General features: G+C 34.6%; 1 protein-coding gene across 1 annotated transcript; it reads right to left on the reverse strand.

Annotated features, from left to right (window-relative positions):
- Window positions 1–3,406: 3,406 nt before the first annotated feature.
- PCME (prenylcysteine methylesterase) lies at window positions 3,407–9,800 on the reverse strand. Its single transcript, XM_039019681.2, has 11 exons — window positions 9,371–9,800; window positions 8,884–8,960; window positions 7,237–7,306; window positions 7,060–7,140; window positions 6,777–6,851; window positions 6,112–6,213; window positions 5,889–6,029; window positions 5,149–5,214; window positions 4,914–5,057; window positions 4,432–4,522; window positions 3,407–3,876 (listed from the first exon to the last, which is right to left on the reverse strand). The coding sequence occupies exons 1-11, from the start codon at window positions 9,640–9,642 to the stop codon at window positions 3,715–3,717; spliced, it is 1,281 nt and encodes a 426-aa protein (XP_038875609.1). The 5' UTR covers window positions 9,643–9,800; the 3' UTR covers window positions 3,407–3,714.
- Window positions 9,801–20,765: the final 10,965 nt, after the last annotated feature.

A 20,765-nucleotide genomic window follows, 5' to 3' on the forward strand; every position in this document is an offset into this window, starting at 1 on the left:
CTATTCACTTCGTGGTCCGGTCTTACAAAAACTCTTTGTATAGGATGCCTTCACTCACATGTCTCCACATGAATGATCAGAATCAGATCATTTGTAGCACCTTACAATACTTGTAACAACTACAAAGTGGGTCGTATCTGTAGTGTCATTAGGATAAAATACTCAGTTTTATTCGTCTACTACAGACCGTTCAGGTTGTCATTTAAACATGATCCACCTGTATGTCTCTACATATGTGTTTAAATTACATAAAATAACTTAGGTTCTTAGTTTATTGAGCTTATTGCTTTTTAATGATATTGTATTTCATTCTTATTGATTGGCCATCGATAATATATAGGTTGAATATTTAATTGAGAAATTGAATGTTTAATCAAATCGATATCATTAAATTATTATTAATTTTTCATGCAAATAGTTAGGTTAATAGTGAAAGTTGTTGTTGACAAATCTTAATGCCTTGTTTCTTAACTTGATTTTATGAAATTAGTTAACAATTAAGTTGCATGAGAATAGGTTGTTTTTAGAGGAAGTAATCTTGAATTAAGTTTCTAGACTTAGGCTTAAAGTTTATACATGATTCTATGAATTGACTAGAGTATACCTAATGAAGTAATAATGGATTCAATACCCTAGAACACTTTTGATCTTGGATTTTCAATACACTTCTATTGCTTTCTTTTATTGCTTTATAAAATTACAAACTCAACTTGATTTCGATCTCTTAGTTAAAATTGACACAATTTTTAGATAGCTAAACAATAATTTTTAATTTGATCCTAGAGGACAATACTTGGCTTTACAAGTCATTTCAATATTATAACTTGACCACTACATTTGCGTGCAACACTAAAATATTCACATCAGTACACCAAGCAATTCCTACGTTGAAAAATAGCTCTGAACCATGAGAATGGCAAATACGAACGAATAGTCAAAATTCCAGAATTTGGATTTTGATGCGGGTGCATCGACACAATTTCTACAAAATAGTAAAAATTCTCTACAAAAGCTCATAAAATCATCTAAAACCAGTAAAAAAAAAACCAACTTTAACTAATAAAAGGATCTTCTCATGACTAAGTTATTTATGTAAGACCACATATTAGGGTAAAACACATGTAAATGACTATTTTCACTAAGTAAGAGTGTCAAAATATCACCCAAAAAATGCATTTCATGCTACGTATCACCTAGGTTTGGTGATGCATCATTTGATTAACTCTTGCAGTCATCCATCTACGGTTGACAATTTGAGCATTAAATTCTCAATACATTCCCATAGTATTCGATGGTGTATGTAGATGTGTTTTCTCCAACAAATTTGTGGTGTTCTCGTTTCTATTTGCAGGTGGTAACTAGAAAGGAGTTGTGGGTATATATCTGCAAAGTTAATTAAGTAATATATTTTCAAATCCTATGAAATTCTGCCAAATTCGAGTATTATAGTCAGGAAAGATTTTTTAGTAAAAACAGAATTTTAAATTCATTCCTACAATAAATTTCGAGTCTTTGAGTTTTAGCATAAGTGGATGAAATAAGTAATTGTTTGTCTTTTTATCTTACATTTGAATTTATATTTTTTTACTCTCCTACATTAGAATTTAAATTGGATGTTTTCATGACGTACATCTATGTGCGTTTCTGTATATATCTAAAAACACCGATTTTTGTAATATATATATATATAGTTTACATTAATTATTTGTATATAAGCAATGGAATTCATTCATATGGATAAAAATGCTAATTGATGTGTTTCTATCTATCTCGTGGATTTCTATTTTTTACTTTACTGCACTTTCACATATAAGGTGGCAGAGTTTTGTATATACTTCGAAACACCAACATTTGTTGATTGTAGTATCAACCTACTCGTTTATATGTATATAAACATGCCTCCGATATGAATAGATCGAAAAGTTAGCAACTTTTTTTTTTATTATTGCTATTTTTCTTTACTTTTTAGTAAGATTATTTTATATTTGGTGTCCTTAAAATAAGGATTTATTTTATTTAATAGGTCTCCTCAACTATAAGGATTTAGATAATTGGGGAAAAAAACATATGAGTTGGTTGCAAATAATAAAAATCCTATTAAAATTTAGATTTAGGCTTTTTTGCAACAAAGTTTTGTTTTATGTATCTTTTTAATTGTAATGATCTAAAACTATTTATTTTCATGGACGACCTAAACTATTTGAAAATCTTAATTGTTTAGTGATTACTACTTTTATAACTATCATTTTTCTAATTTGTAATCCATACTAAAATAATATACATCCTACCCCTACCCACAAATTGTTGTACTCCAAATACAGATTATTTTAATCCACAAACTATTATTCAATGTTCCATAGCCCCTTAGATTTCACAAATCATTTAAAAATTAATACTATTATCAAGCACTTATGAATAACAATTTAATATGAATTAATCTATTTTCAAATTTATAATAATTCATTTAAAAATTAATACTATTATCAAGCACTTATGAATAACAATTTAATATGAATTAATCTATTTTCAAATTTATAATAATTTAGTTTCTTAACAGTTTAGCCCTTATTAAAATCTCATCAAAATTAAGTATCAATTTTTATTTTTATTTTGCAACAACAAATTTTGTTCCTGATAATGTTCATTAAAGTGTAAGAAATTTTATCAAATTTTAGTTATACCCAAGATGAATTAGTAATACTATCAATAATATGGTGAAATGGAGGTCATTTGTCATTACGTGTGACTATCTCCACCACATAAAGAAAAAGGGCAATTTAGTGAATAAATACTAAAAAAAAAATAGGTTTTCTACATATGTATTGTCCAAACTAATGATTTGCATCCTTTGCTGAAACTTTATAGAAGTAAAAATATGAAAAAAAAAAAAAATGTATGCATGTTCTATGGTTAAATAATCTAATTCATAGAAGAAGCACTGTATTTGCTCACCAAACATGAGGTGAATGTAACTCAACTGACATGAACTACTACTATTAGTCTCGAGGTCTAAAGTTTGATCCTCCATCCAGTAAGAAAAAAAATTAAATAAGTAAAATTATGGTCTAATGAATGTCACTAATTAAATATATACCCTCCTCTTTAATTATATACCCTCCTCTTGGTTCATTCATCTGATGGAATTATTATCATTTATAAGTCACAGTTTAGCCAGTCCAAGTACTTAAAAGAGTACAAATATATTGTATGGACTACCACTTTCACCAAACACAAAAATTCTTCAAAGGCACTTACTTGGAAGTAATTCTAATCACATTGAAATACTTCGATCAAATCTTTTGCTTCGTATTAGTGGCAGTTCATATAGTGAACCGTAACTTGATCCTCTTCAATTTAACAATCAGTTGGCAGTCTAAATAATAATATTAAAAACAACGCACAGTCGAAATCGAATAAACGAATCGGTAAAAATAATATAGCTAAGTATTCAAACAATAATACATGATCAATGGGCAATCTTAAGATTGCTTTCTAAACCAACAAATAGGCACTATTAATATCAATGATGCTACAACGAATAGAAGTTTTGAATACTCTCCTGCAACTGCAATTGCAGACTGGATTCAGGAGCTTCTAAACCGATTTACAATGATACATATAGTCAAGACACAAAGTGAACACACTGGTAATATTTTGATACTACCCACAGACTTGGTCATTTGTTTGTGAAAAGCAGAAAGACAGAGGAAGGATTCAGAAAGGGCTAACCATTCGTGCCAATCTAATCAGAATCTCTGGAACAAGGCGTGGTTTTGGCGGTGCCATAGAATCCTTGGCAAGAGCTTCTTCATCACCAGCATGTAATATGGCAACTATTTGATCAAAAAGTTCATAATTGCCTCCCCGAAAAGGATCCTGTAAAAGGTAATCAAGAAGTTTCACAAAATGACTTTGTAGAAGGATGCAAGCAGGAATCTCTCATCTTCCCAAGTACAACATGAAACGAAGGTAACAATTATCTTTTTTGTCTGCTTGAAACATAATGGTTAAGTTGCCCCTCCTTTTATAAGGGTATTTATATAAGGTATATATACTTTTGGTTAAATATGTCAAGTCAGTCACGAGTTTGTTAAAAAAACTTGTGAAATATAAAAACAGACAGAAAAAGATGAACCACATTTTGTACACCTCTTCTTAAATCTTGTGATAGAATAATGCATTGAATCCTGGCTGATCTTCCTCCATAGCATAAATATGGTAGATAAATTTTAGAGAAAATGCCCATTTAGCCCTTTATATATATATATATATATATATATGAGAACATATTATTTTTATTTTTTTTTCCCCTCAAAGAAGTTTGTGTGTGCGTGCACATGAGTCGCTCATGTAGGAGGGTTATAATGTACAGAATGAGAATAACAAAATGACAATATCAGAAGCTACAATAGAGCCTTGAGGTTAGCTTACTTGAAGGAACAAATCTGTATGAGTTTTTCCCTCATAGAGAAATAGGTCAGCTTGTCCCCCTGCTTTCCGAAGTGTCTCCCCAAAAGTTTCACTGAAATTTTGAAATTAGCATTTGAAAGTAAAGAGGACATAGAACTTATTCATCCGACCATGAGAATATGATTCTGTTTTTTGATGGCCAAGTGATGCTTGAAGTCGTGAACAGCATATGTAGGGCATAATTGGATTTCTTTTATTTTTACTGGTTTCATAAATATGCATAATTTATATACTAGTCTGAGAGCAGGAGTTGATTAGCAAGCGTCCATTATAAGATTTCAGAAAAACTATGAAATCTTAATAAATAGAAGACCAAGCATGCTTTTTTCAATTCCCGTTCCAAGTATATATTTTACACCACTAAAAATACTTTTTTTCACATCTTCACCAATTTATACAAAATTAAAGGTTGAAATGGAATTCAATAAGAGAAACGCACTAACCTGGCATCTGATGGAATGGAATAATCACCAGTGCCATGGAAAAGAACAAAAGGAGGTAAACTGGATACAACATCACTAACACTAGGATCTTGGATTCTTATTTCTGGGGAAAATTTGGACAAAGATTCTTCACCTTCCATTATGCTACAGAGAAACAAAATAGCTCAAATTGAAAAAGAATACGTTGACATAAATTAGTCAGTTAATGAAGAGAAAATAGACCATTAGAACCTACCTCAAAAAGACGGAACGATATAGACCCCGACTATCGAAGTGATCAACTAGTTTCAACAAGTTATACCTGTTCACAGAGTTCACAGAGTTCAGAGTTCACAGAGTACAGGGTCCTCATCCATGAACCAAACAAGAAGGAAAATTGCACAGTAATCAATTACTGGGACTATATAAAGTGATGAAATAAAATATGAAAGAAAAATGGCCAATTAAAGATGTTTCTACTACTTTCCAGCAAGTGTACATTTTGACTAATGAACTGTTGTGAAATTAAGTCCTAAAACACAGGATTCAACTTTTGAAATCTATAGAATGCACGGCGTTCCCCTTGTCCCCTCATATAGATAATAAAGAATTTGAGAGGAGTTGCAAGATAGATAAACCCTTGTCACCAAAAAGGATCAACCAACTGGAAACCTTTCAGTTTTCCATAAGGTCCCTTAAGCTATACTCTGAAAGGAAAGTAAAAAATTACCCAGCAAGTCCAGAAAACATAGGGACGTATATGGCTTAAATTCTTCTCATTCTGCTCTATTCTATCTGGCACCTCTTAAGCACAAGAATAAAACAAAAAAGTACTTCATCTCAGTGGTCTTTTGAAAAGAAGGGAAAATTCAAGATTGGCGGCAAAGCATGCTATTTTCAATTGTAAACAAATCAAAGAGGCTTGGAATTATTAATCGTATAATTTCATGGGAATCCCTTAAATGCCATAAGAATGATGCAATTATTGAAAATTACCCTCCAGATAAACCAAAATACGCTTTTATTTGGGAGACACTCCAATCTACACTCTCTCCTTTTCTGGCTTCTTTGATTGCTTGCTCCAAGAGGGCACAAACCGAAATATGTGCACCAGCTGATTGTCCCATCAGAAAGATTCTATTCAGATGGGGCAAAATAAAATAATAAGATAGTGAGCATATGATGAAGGATGAAAGAAATGAAGAAATTATTCAGTCACCTATCAGGATCTCCTCCGTAGTCTGCTATATTCTTGCATACAAATGAAATCCCTTGAGAAACATCTTTCACCATGTCACTGATTGTACCCTGAGGGAAGTTTCTGCAAAGTAGAGAGTTATGAGATTAAGATAGAAAACTAAGACACGGATATAAAAAGAACATGTTTATTAAAATATGCATTTTTCAAGAAACTAATATTTCTCTGCCAGAGAGAAATTTGAAGTTTCCTTGTGCATTTATAAAAACGAGTTTGTTATATTTAACTCGCAAAATTTATTGTCGGCTGATTATGCTTAACAATTGTTTGACACATATCTAAGAAGTTTCAAACATATATTAACTTTGAACAACTAGATTTGTCAGATGTCTATCGTACTAATAAATAGAACCCATGTCCAACAAGTGTCAGAGAAATTGTCCAACATGTTGGGCACAGATACATCACCCAAACTAAAGGTCTAAGCTTCTTAGATCGACACGTGCCATTCAGACATGTTTCTTGCACCCATCATTCTTCATTCAAATAAGTCTAACAGAGAACCATAAAACCAGCAGACTCCTCCCTGCCCCCGCAGAAGAAAATAATATTAACAATAATGAAGAAAAGAAGAGGGAGAAGAGTTATAAAGTTCCTTGTAGTAATGCTTGAACATGATGCACTACCTATAGTCAATTGAGGCTACAATAATGTCTCTCTCTGCCAGCTGCAGTCCTAAAAGTGCTCCCCATGCTTTATTCCTAAATCATTAACAAACATTAATATTGTATTGCCAGATTGGGAAACAAACTCACCGGTGTACAGAAAAGATTAAAGAATAATATCATGGAGTGTATTTTAGTAATAAAATTTTATAGCTTAGAAGACGAGTATTTTTAGGAGCTGAATGAAATGAAACCAATGCCAAGATTCATTTCAGGATGGACATGCAAAATCATCTACACTTACCCAATAATCCAAGCTCCACCGCTAACAAATATCACTACTGTTTTTTTTTTATCAGTATTTGTAGGTAGATACAAATCCAAGCTGAAACATCACCAAAAAAAAAAAAAAGTCATGAATTAGATAATGGTCAACGTAGAAAGAAACAAATATAACAATAACCTGTCCTAGAACACATACCTATTTCTTGGTTGATTTCCGAAAATAATATCCCTCCGAACCTGACTTGAGAAGTAATAATCATACATAACTGTCGTAAACAAAAGCTAATCAGATATGCCAATTTATCCAGTACAATCAAATGTTTCCAATAATAATATTTCAGCAAAATTTCTGTAAGTCAAGATGGCAACATTAATATGAGGGCATTATATTTTCTTTCTTTAGACTGTAACTAAAATGTTCAAATCAAGGCCAAAATTGCATCGCATATGCCAAATCAATGAATTTATTATAAGTGGAATGCATGCATACTTAAGTTTCAAATAGCTGATAGCTACACATGTATCTCCCTTTATCCCCCTTCCTTCCCCCACATCCTTCATTTTTTTTCTTTTATTTTATTATTTATTTATTACTCTCTAATTCTTTTAGTCATTTTCTAAATTCTGTCATGTAATAATGGAACGAAGATGACCTAATATCCATAGATAGAAGTGTAAAACAAAACAAAAAATAAACAATAACAATAACACAAAAAAAAAAAAAGGATACTTCACAGCTAATATAAACAACTACTAACTTTTTGGTTTTCATTTTTTTGCCTCAAAAGTCAAAACTTTCATTGATATTTCTGAAAACTCAAGAGTTAGTATTTTCATATAGATTGATGAATTCACTGACCAATTTGTTGTACACGTGATATCCAGCCAGAGAGCTGCGATGATCATCAGAATACTGTCCAAGTTTAAAGTGATTTCCATATAGTGGACTATAACTTACTCATTAAAGACCAAGCGTATCTATCCTTGCACCCGAGTTAAAATATTTATCTTTACCAAAAACTGAGTGAATCAATAATATTTGGGACAAAACAAAGTGTATTCAAAACAAAGGGTATTCATCCATTAATCACCTAAGAGGCAGAGACATTGTTTTGAGTAAAGTACTGATGTTAGAAATATGATTGTATAGCCTATCATCTGTTATGGCTTGGCCCTAGAAAACTATTGGTGCATGGACTCCCTTCGCTTAACAGAGAACAGAGAATTATTAAATGATCTACTTGTGCAGCTACCAGTTGAGTGTTCGTTTCCATCATTCTTTTTAATTTCTAAACACAATTGAGGCATGTAAAGGATACGTACATTAGAACACAAACCTTTCATTTCCCATTGAAAATTCATGGATAAGCAAAAATAAAGAACAAGGGATGTCATGAACCTAACCACCATGAGATTGATCTAGTCATGGAAGGGCTAAGGACTCTGAAGTAAACCTAGACACCCTTTCTTTACAAAAATATTTACATACTACAAGCTTCATTAAGCTAAATATCATAAAACTTGGCTATTGGTCGAGTGATATTCCTCAAAGTACAAAAATGATAGCCCATAAGGACGGGATTGATAAATAGGAAGTGCTATTAAGAAGTTAGTGAGGAAAGCACGTGAGACAGACAGTATGGCCTTCACCGATTTTATAGACTACGAATGAAAGGATATGACTAATTTGAGCAGAGGTTTCTATTAGTGCTTCAATTTGGGCCATAAAACCTCTACCCCAGATTTTATATTAAAGGCAACCAAATTGCAAGAAGAATTTACAGGACAAAAAGAACTGTTCAAAGCAAAAGGCACTTATGCAATAAGTTATATGAACAAATACCTTGAAGAAAACCGGGCATGAGAAGAATGGCATACACTGCAAGTGCAGTTAATTTTACGACCCACCGGTACCCTACCCTGAACAAAAAGAAGGGATCATGATACAGAGAAAGAGAGAAAGAGTCCACTGAACAAGCAAAACTAATATTCATTACGTAAAGATTCCATGATTAATTAGAACTTTAACTGATCCTCCTGTTCAAACAAACGAAATTAATAAAATAAGAGATTCCAAATTAAAGTGATCCCTAGGAGCAGAAAAGCATGAAACTATAAGCTATGAACTACAAATCCTTTCAATTATAGGAAGAAACTTTGAACATCGTGTTAGGTATTAAAAAAACCAGCTGCGAACTCTAAATACACGAAGAACTCGCCGCAAATTCAGGAGATAATCCAACTCACTCTCCCGTTCACCACTCAACCAGAACATTCAGGCTTCCAAATAATCGACAAAAGAGAGACAAAGAGAATCCATTTCATATTACCCAAGAGATCGAAGGAGAGTGAAGCTCAACCGAGTAATAAGAAGAGTTTCCGCAGCTGCATGGCCAAAATCTCGACTGAAAGACTGCTGACGCCGCGGCACTTGGGGCTTCCCGGCACCGAGACGGCGGCGCAACTGGTGGTGAATAATCCCAATCGGATAAGTCAACATCCTCGAAAGCAGAGGCCGAGTTTCCGCGGAATCCTCATCAAAACGAATCCCCTGGCCGGAAAACTTCACGACAGGGCGGAGCCGGTCAGCCGGAGCCGCCATCGACGGCCGGAGAAGAGGAGAAACGAAGGGATCGAAGGCGATGTACAGGGCAAACCGGTACCGGAAAATTTGAGATTCAGATTTGAAATTTGAAAGCGCTTTTCAGATCAATGTGTCTGATTTTGGTTAAAAATGGAACAGATTGGAAAAAGCTGTCCGATTGGCGTATAACAAATAAATAAATAATGGGAAATTTTGGAATGTTTCAAAATTCCAAAAACATTGCCACGTGTTGCTTACGTGGCATACCGAATAACGATCTCTTTGTCAGATAAAGACTCCCATTTGATGAGTCCCTTCAAAGTTTCAAACTTCATTTATTTCTTTTTTGTTTTTTTCCCTTTAATTTACCACTTTCATATTGCTTCTAGACTATTTGCTATGAATTGGATTATTATCACTTTTGTTCATTAATACTTATGTCTAACTATTTATTTACTCCTATTTTTACTCCTATTCTATTTTAAATCATATAGGTGTATTAGCATATAGAATTAAATTGAATTAAGTCGATAACAATCATCGGTAGGTAATAATTATCTATGTTGATAATAATTATATGTGTTTAGATTGTAGAGTTGAACTAAATTGATATAATTGTCTATGTTTTGAGTGTAAGATTAAGTTGAATTAGTTTAAGAAGTATGTGTCTGAGCTGCATAATTGATTTGTATTGAGTTGTGGATATTTAGTGTAGTTTTTTTAACCTAAAAAATGATAGCGGATAATAATATATTAATCTAGATTAATCAACCAAATTCAGACAATATAAATTACCCAACAATCTCACATCAATTTCGAATTCCAAATTATGCGGAATAAACAATTTGTAACCCGACAACTTAAAATAATAGATAAACCAACCTAAACTTTCAAGCAATAAGAACGATAATAAATCAAGTTTAAGGGAAGAGAAATGACACCCGATTTATATTGGTCACCCAATATGGACTACATCGTTCTCTACTATCGATGTAAGTTCTACTAAAATAGTCAAAGAGAATAGTACAAGAGTTTACACACCAAAAAAATCGGCTCACTTATCATTTTTCTTCAAATTTTTGTGTTATATATAAAGTTCTTAACTGCCCAAATTTTCTCTATAATGATATCCCACCTTCGAAATAGCAAATCATATGATTGCTTATGGGTTAAGCAACAAAGCAAATGGACTTTGATTTTAGGCTCCATATTTTCTTAACAATCCACCACTTGGAGACCATACAAGCATCATGTCTCCCCTATAGTGGTAGCAACTCCTCTCTCTATTAATGGAGAAGTCCAACTGAAGTTGTGCACAACTTCAATTTATCAACAGGAACGCATTTGGTAAGCATATCTATTAGATTCTGACTTCTTGATATTTTTTCAAGTACTAGCATTCTGTCTTCCAAAATTGATTGAATAAAATGATACTTCACCTATATGTGTTTTGTTCTCAAATAAAACATTGGATTCTTTGCTAAATGAATAGCACTCTGACTGTCACAATGCAATGTCCCCTTTCTTAATTTCAAGCCAAGTTCTTCTAAGAAGGACTAAAGCCATATCATCTCCTTACTTACCTCAGTAATAGCAACATGCTCAGCTTCTGTAGTAAAAAAAAGCTACTATCTTCTACAGTCTAGAAATCTAACTAATAGCAGTATTACCCAAAGTAAAAACATATCCGATAGTACTTTTTCTGTCATCTGTATCACTTGCCATATCTTCATCAACATAGCCCCTTAGTTTAAAATCTGACTTCTTAAAATGTAGAGCATAATCAGTTATTCCTCTAAAAAAATTATGAAAATCCACCTTACAGCCTCTCAGTGTTGCTTCCTGGAATTACTCATATATTTGCTAACAACTCCCACTACATGTGCAATGTTTGGTCTTGTGCAAACCATGGCATAAATCAGGCTACCTATAGCTGAAGCATATGGTACTCTAGCAATGTGGTCTTTTTCCTACTCAATAGTGGGTGAGTGCTCCTTAGATAAATTAAAATGACAAGCTAAAGAAGTACTCACATGTTTTGCATTTTCCATGTGAAATCAATTCAACAATTTTTTCACATATTCTTCTTGTGACAGTGTCAATGTACCATCTTTTCTCTCGATCTTCATTTTCAAGATTTGTTTGGCAGCTTCCAAATCTTTCATATCAAATTCTTTAGATAAGCTAGTTTTTATCTTTAAAATTTTCTGTTTGTCTACACTTGCTATCAACATATCATTAATATATAGCAATAAAATTATGTAAGAGTTACCCTAAGATCTTATGTAGCAACAATGATTTGCCCGACACCTCTGAAATCCATTATTGTTTATAAAGCTATCAAACTTCTTATACCACTGTCTGGGAGCCTGTTTGAGACCATATAGGCTCCTTAAAGTTTGCAAACCATTTTTCCTGCCCCTGTACTATGGATCCTTATGGTTGTACCACGTAAATTTTTTTCTCTAAATCACCATAAAGAAATTTTGTCTTTACATCCATCTATTCCAGGAACAGATTCTCTTCTGCCACTATCGATAATACAGGTCTAATAGTAGTTAGTTTAACTACAAAAGAAAATATCTCATTAAAGTTAATACCTTCCTTCTATTGAAAGCCTTTGATTACAAGTCTTACTTGGTATCTTTTGCTGCCATCGGGTTCTTGCTTCATTTTGTAAACCCATTTATTCTAAAAAGCTTTCTTACCTCTTAGTAACCCAGTCAGTTGCCATGTTCGATTCGTCATAAGAGAATTTATCTCGTCTTTCATGGACAACTCCCACTTGACAGAATCTTTCAGTTGAACCGCTTCATCATAGCATTCAAGTTCACCTCTGTCAGTCAATAATATATAATTTAAAGAAGAAGAATACCTCTATGGTGGTCTAATTGTCCTACTAGACCTCCTAACTGTAGTAGGTGGTGTTCTTTGAATTTTATCAGGCTCAACAACTAGTTTCTCAGGTTCTAAAACTGGTTCCTTGGACTCTTGTACTGGTTCTTCAGGAGTAACTGTACTCTGATCTTTACTTTCTGTTGATCTGGTCTTAATCTAGGAAGACTTATATACTGAGTCTTTTCTTCTCTACTTTTATCTGTCTCAAAATCATTGTTGTTTTGTGCTAATACAAAACTTCCTCATTGAAGATCATATTTCTACTTCTAAGTATTTTTCTGTTTTGGTCATCCCAAAACTTATACCCCATATCAGCACTACCATATCCAATAAAATAATATTTTTTTGGATTTGACATCTAATTTACTCATGTCTACAGCATCAATGTGAAAGTAAGACACACAACTAAAAACCTTTATATGAGAAAGGTTTACTTGTTTACCGCTTCAGACTTCTTCAGGCAACTTCAATTCTAGAGATATGGTTGGACTCCTATTGATCAGATAGGTCGTCATGCTGATTGCCTCTGCCAAGAATGTCTTAGGCAATCCTTCATGTAATATCATGCTTCTGGCATGTTCATTCAATTTTATGTTCATTCTTTCAGCCACACCATTCTGTTGTGGTGTTTTCTGGAATGGTCTTTACCATCACAATTCCATTGTCTGCACAATATTTTTTTAATTCTCCATCAACATATTCACCGTCATTGTCTGACCTCAAGTTCTTAACCTTCAGACCTATCTCATTCTCAACCATAGCCTTCCAAGTTTTGAAAATAGAAAAAAAAAAAAAAAAAAAAAAAAAAAAAAAAAAAAAGTCATATTTATGTTTGAGAAAATAAGACCAACATTTCTGCTTGAGTCATCAATGAAGGTCACATAATATCTAAAACCACCAAGAAAAGATACGCCCTCATACATCTGTGTGCACTAACTCCAACTTTGTTGGTTTTCTCATTACTCCTGTCTTTGAGAAACTAACACGCTTCTGCTTCCCAAATACACAGCTTTCACATAGCTTGTATTCAACTGCTTTCAGTCTCTATAACTTCCCTTCAGGGTGAAGAATTTTCATACCTTTTTCACTTATATGTCCCAGTTTGTTGTGCCACAAATCAGTTTAACTTAAACTATCAATAATGGCCACCATATTCCTGTTACTGTTGTTGGCATAAAGAGTACCTAACTTGCTTCCGAGCGATTATTGTAGCACCTTTTGTAACTTTCCAGTTTCCTTTTCCAAAGAACACGTCGCATCCTTCACTGTCTAATTGCCCAATGGAAATTAGGTTTCTCATGATATTTTAGACATGACGTACCTCGCAAATTTTCCAAATTGAACCATTTGCTAATTTTATATTCACGTCACCGATACCAATAACTTCCAAAGGTTCTCCATCAGCAAGATACACATTTCCATGATTTCCTGCAACATAATTTTCCAAAATGTCACGTTGACCAGTAGTATGAAATGACACACCTAAATCTAATACCCACGTATTATGAGTGCTCTCAATTGTCAAAGTCAGATATGAAGGAACAGGTTAAGGTTCGTGAGCGGAAACGGGGATCGGTCCCAAATCCCAATTTTTACAAAATGTTCAATTTAACAGGATAATACAGAGAAGATTATGCAACAAAAGAAAATTTTTACAACATGCAAAATGAAATTGAGAAAATAGATAGAAAGAATTACTGACCCTTGATGATCTAATCTTCTTCACGTAATCTTCTTTCCAAAAATTGCAACGAACTTGAAACCCTAATTTGGCCACCACCATGAAAGCTTTATCTGTATTCTCTAGGATGAGAATCCAAGAAGTTGTGGGCTCTTGGTACTTTGGAAGAGAGGAAAATTGAGAGGAAGGAGTCAGTGAAAGCCTGAGAACTTTTCTCCGAGAAAAAATTGTATGTGTTATGTGTTTCTGCACTATCAAACTCAAGGGAAGAAGAATATGGCAACAACCCCTTACACCACTCCTGCTCATGTAAGTTGTAGAAAGAAAAAGGAGGGGAGTTACAACTCCCTCCCAAAATTATTTTTTTAAAAAAATTAAATTAATTAAAAATTTTATTTTAATAATATATATATATATATATATATATATGATAACCATTTTATCATATAATATATGTTAAACTGTGTGTTATATCAAATATAACATATAACCTATAGTTTTCATTCTCTCATTAATGCACGGTATTTAATATAAATCTCATTTATACTAACTTTATTTATATGAATACAATTCATATAATTAATATTTGAATCATATTTAAATATTTAATTCCTCTCAAATAAACTTTATATTATAATGTATAAAATACATTATAGCAATTATATCATATGTAATTAGATTAAATTAATTATATCACATATAATTAATTCCCTCAATTAATTTGAACAATTCAAATTAATCCAAAATTGATTCTCATTTAATCCCTGTTGAGCTACAGGGGACCTCATGGACCTGTAACTTGAAGCTTCAATGGTACTTGAATAATTAATTAAACTCCTTTAATTATATTAATTATATTATTCAACATCTTTTAACTGTCAGGCACTCCACGAAAGACCGACAGCTGCACTATTCGCACTACAAATATATTTATGTGTCCATTAGATATAACCAGTCAATAATGCGATGACCTTTCATATATTGCTCGTAAGTACAACTAGGTCAAACTTCAATTGTTGTAAAGTGTTATAAATGATATGATCCAGATCATTCATGTGGAGACATGTGAATGGAGATATTCTATACAAAGAATTTTGTATAAGACTAGACCACAAAATGACTAGTCTCATTATATAACACCGTTCATAATAGAGACTTACATTTCACCAGGATGACCATAGGTGACATGACTTGAATCTTGAGTGAGTTGTGAACTCCTGCCTATGAAGGCGATCCTTTGATTTGTATGGGTGAGAGTGGCTAGATCGCCGACTCAACAAGCCTACCATTTTGGGGATTTGTCTGATTGAAGAATTAGGAACACAACTACACAAGACGAAATTCACTCCTTCCCTAAGGTCGAAGTAAGTAGATAAATTGCTTTCTTAATGGCTGATTCGACTTGAACAACGTGGCGCCACACCCTCTCCTGGTCCGAGAGAGGTTTAGTCATAGTTGAACTATGATTTATTATTCATTAGAGGGATTATTGGTACTTAAGGAGTTAAATGTAATTACATGGGCAAAACAGTAGTTTTGGCGCAGCTGTACTTACGATCAATCTGTGAAGAGTCATCGCACTGTTGATGATTATCCAATGGATACATAAATATATCTGTAGTGCGAAGAGTGCAGTTGTCGGTCTTTAAGGGTGTGTCCAGCAGTTAATCGAAGTTGAGTAATTTAATTAAACGAGTTTAATTAATTATTCAAGTACCATTGGAGCTTCAATCTACAAGTTCATAAGGTTCCCTCTGTAGCTCAATGGGGATTAAATAAGAATCAATTTTGGATTAATTTTAATTGTTCAAATTAATTGAGGGATTTAATTATATGTGATATAATTAATCTAATTTAATTCTATATGATATAATTATTATGATGTATTTGATACATTATAAAGTTTATTTAAGAGGAAATAAATATTTGAATATGATTCTAATATTAATTATATGAATTGGATTCATATAATTAAATTTATTATAAATGGGATTTATATTAAATGCCATAGGTGAGAGAATTGAAACTATAGGTTATATGTTATATGTGATATAACATATAGTTAAGTGTGTGTGCGCGTGCGTCTGTGCGTGCGTGCGTGCATGTGTGTGTGTGTACGGTTGCTTGCATGCGTGCATGCATGTATGTGTGTGTGTGTGCGTGCATGTGTGTGTGCATGTGCGTGCATGTGTGTATGTATGTACGTGCATGCATGCACGTGCGTGTGTGTGTGTGAATGCACGTGCGTGTGTGTGTGTGTGCATGTGTGTGTGCGTGTGCGTATGCGTATGTGTCTGTGTGTATATGTGTGTGCGCGTATATATGTGTGTGTGTGTATGTGCGTGCGTACGTGCGTGTATGTGTGTGTGCGCACATGTGTGCGTGTGCGTGTGCGTGCGTGCATGTGTGTGTATGTGTATGTATGTGTGTAAGCATGTGTGTATGTGTGCGTGGTTGTGCGTGCGTGCGGGCACACGCTCATGTGTGTGTGCATGGGTGTGCGTGCGTGCGGGCACACACACGTGTGTGTACGTATGTGTGTATGCGTGTGTGTGTGTTTGCATGTGTGCACGTGTGCATGTGTGTGTATGGTGTGTGTGTGTGTATGTGGTGTGTGTCTCTGTGTGTGTGCATGTGCTTGCGTGCGTGTGTGCGTGCGTGTGTGTGCGTGTGTGTGCGTGCATGTGTGTGTGTGTGCGTGTGTGTGTGCGTGCGTGCGTGTGTGTATGCGCGTGTGCATACATGCGTGTGCGTGCATGCGTCTGTGCGTGTGTGCGCACGTATGTGTGTGCGTGCATGTGTATGTGTGTGTATGTCTGTGTGCGTGTGTGTGCGTGCATGCGTTCATGTGTGCATGTGTGTTTGTGTATGTGTGAGTATGTGTGCGCTTGTGTGTGTGTGTATGTGTGCGCGCGTGCGTGTGTATGTGTGGGCGTGTGTGTGTGCGTGCATGCGTGCATGCATGTGTGTGTTTGTGCGTGTGCGTGTATGTATGTGTGTGTGTGTGCATGGGTGTGCGTGCGTGTGTGTATGTGCGCGCGCGCGTGTGCGTGCCTATGTATGCGTGGACATGTGTGTGTGTGTATGCATGGGCGTGTGTGGGTGTATCGTTATGCGCGTGTGCGTGTGTGTGCGTGTGTGTGCGCGTCCGTGCGTGCGTGCGAGCGTGTTTGTGTACGTGTGACTGTGCATGTGTATGGATGGGTGTGTGTATGTGTGTGTGTGTGTGTGCGTGTATGTGCATGCACGTGTGCGCGTGCGTGCGTACGTGTGTGTGTGTGCATGCGTGCGTGTGTATGTGTGTGTGCGCATGTGCGTGTCTGTGCATATGTGCGTGCATGCAGGCATGAGCACGTGCGTGCGTGTCGTGCGTGTGTGTGTGTGCATGTGTGCATGTTCATGTGTGTGGGTCTGTGTGTGTGTGTGTGTGCGTGCATGTGTGTGCGTGTGTGCGTGCGTGCGTGTGTGTGCTTGTGTGTGTGTGCACGCGCGTGCGTGCACCTGTTTATGTGTGCGCGCCTGTACGTTTGCGTGTATGTGTGCGCGCGCGTGCGTGTGTGTGTGTGCATGTGTGCATGTGTGTGTGCGCGCGTGCATGCGTGTGTGTGTGCATGTGCGTGTGTGTGTGTGAGACGTGCGTGCGTGCGTGTGTGCACGCGCGTGTGCATGTGGTGCATGTGCGTGTGTGTGTGCGCGCGTGGGTGGGTGTGTGTGTGTACTTGTACGTGTGCATGTGTGTGTGTGTGCGCTTATGCGTGCGCGTGCATGCGTGTGTGTGTGTACGCGTGTGCGTGTGTGCATGTGCGTGTGCGTGTGCATGTGCATGTGCATGTGCGCGCGTGCGTACGTGCATGCGTGCGTGCGTGTGTGTGAAACCCTATTTTTTTTATTCTATGAGGGTTTTTCAAAGGTAAAGGTTTCTTGAAACCCTATTTTTCTCTTTTCTAATTTATTCAGCATGCTTTTTTTTTGTGTATGATTAAATGCATATTGTTTTTGTTGATTCTATAAAATTGGGAATTCTGTAAAAATTGAGATTTGGGTTTGATCCCCGTTTTCGGTCAAGGACCTTCACCGTTTCATTCAATCGTTATCAGAGCGAGGTTTTTTGCCCCAAATTTTTTCAACTTTTCTGAGTTAATTTTATAGAAATCTGGTGGATTTGCATTCTATTCGAATTCTTCATGTGATGAATGTTTTTTATGAATGGTTAATAATTAATAGATGTTTCGGGATTGGTCACTTTGTTTTATCGCTTTCAATTTTGTAAATTTGATTTGTAAGGGAACCTGTTTTGGGCATAATTTTTTTGTGATCGAGTCTGTAATTTAATGTTTTGAGTCGTGACTGTTCCGGTTGAAATCTGGAGAAGACGACGCCAAAATCGAAGGTTTTTCGATCATGTTTGTGGTTGTATAGTGTTGTCTGTACCGTAACATTGTAACGCTGCGATGAGGAAGAACGGTTTGTTCTTTCTATAACGTTACAACACTCTAAGATGGAAAGAACAAACCGGTTCTCACCCAATTCAGTTCCTGATCCATTTGGTTCGCTAGCGATTTGGGTCCAGTTCAGAGGCTGGGCGGTTCGGTTTGAGCAATTCAAGGCCCGTTTCGCTTATTTTGAATCGATTAACCATTAACTTTGTAATAGATAGTTACTTTGATTAATTAAATTAATATAAGTGATATATTAATTTAATTAATTATTTAGATAACCAATCCCAATCCATTAATTGTTTTATTAATTATGTATTTGATGTATGATTATAATTTAAATATATATGTCATAATGTATGTCAAATAGTATAAAATCCCACCATAGGTTATGCATTTAATTTCATGCATCATTTATTTTATAAATGTTATAATATATATAGTTGCATGATTTGATTAATAAAGCGTGCTCATGCATCATATAATATAAGTGTTATACTATATGTTTGCATGCATTAATAACATTAACATGCATCATTTATATTATAAGTGTTATAATATATAGTTTTTATATATGTATGGATGAATGTTATTAATTATTTCATTACCTTATTATATAAATGTTATATATAGTTAGTAATGAAATGGAATTGCATGAAGCATGACTTTACCTTAGCAATTACATTTCATTAGGTAATTTATAATTGTTATAATTTACTAAATATGTCAATGAATGCAATTGTATAATTTTAATTTATTTCATATTTTTTTATAAAAGTTATAATTAAATCAAATTAGAAATTAAAATCAATAATTCATAATTGCATGTAAACCTTAAGTTAAAATCATGTTTTAAAATAGTTTAAAATATGATTCATATAGACCTAAGATCACTTTTCTAATAATATTAGAAATTAAGTTTAATTTTTAAATTTTTTTTAAAATGTGGGGGATGTTCGGACAACTGTCAGCACAAATCAGGCACAATGCTCTAAAACATATCTTCAATGTCCGTATGCAAGAAGGACAGCTGTTAGAGAACACGTTCTCAACATGATGGTCCACTTCAACGTGGCGGAGATGAATGAGTCTGTCATTAAGCCAGTCAGGTTAGCTTCATTTTGGAATCTTTGCCTGAAAATTTCCTACAATTCTATAGCAATGTTGTTATGAACAAGATTGACTACAACCTGACCACTTTGCTCAATGAGCTTCAGACTTTTCAGTCCTTGATGAAAAACAAGGAACAAAAAGGGAGGCAAATTTTGCCTTGTCCTCAAAGAAGTTCTACAGAAGATCGTCCTCTGGAACTAAGTTTGTGCCTTCTTCTTCCGACACCAAAAAGTGGAAGAAGAAGAAAGGTAGAAAGGGGAAAACTAACCCACCAATTGCTGCCCAAGGGCAAGAAGGTCAAGGCTGCAAAGGGAATCTGTTTCCATTGCAACCACGAAGGACATTGGAAGAGAAACTGTCTCAAATACTTGATTGAAAAGAAGAAGGAAAAGCAAGGTAAATATGGTTTACTTGTATTGGAGACCTGTTTAGTGGAGAATGATGATTCTACCTAGATAATTGATTCAGGCACCACTAACCATGTTTGTTCTTCATTTTAGGGAATTAATTCTTGGCAGCAATTGGAAGCTAGGGAGATGATGATGCATTTTGGAACTGGGTACGTCGTCTTAGTTATGGCAGTGGGAGGGCTCAAACTCCATTTACAAAAATCTTATATTTTATGAGAAAATGTATATGTGGTTCCAGGTTTGAAAAGGAACCTGATTTCTATAAAATGTCTTTTTGAACAATAGTACTCTTTTAACTTTCAAGTGAATAAAGTGTTTATTTACAAGAATAGAGTATTAATTTGTTGTGCTAATCCATAAGATAATTTGTATGTGCTAATACCATTAACAACTAAAGCCCTTCTTAACACTAAAATGTTTAAAATTATGGTAACTCAAAATAAAAGACTTAAAATTTCTCCTAAAGAAAATGTATGTCTTTGGTACCTAAGGTTAGGCCACATAAATCTCAATAAGATTGAGAGATTGGTTAAGAATGGACTTCTAAGCGATTTAGAAGAAAATTCTTTACCTATGTGTGAGTCATGCCTTGAAGAAAAAATG

Source organism: Benincasa hispida, chromosome 1, assembly GCF_027475165.1.
Source record: "Benincasa hispida cultivar pf3 chromosome 1, pf3_genome.v1.1, whole genome shotgun sequence".
Classification (NCBI taxonomy): domain Eukaryota; kingdom Viridiplantae; phylum Streptophyta; class Magnoliopsida; order Cucurbitales; family Cucurbitaceae; genus Benincasa; species Benincasa hispida.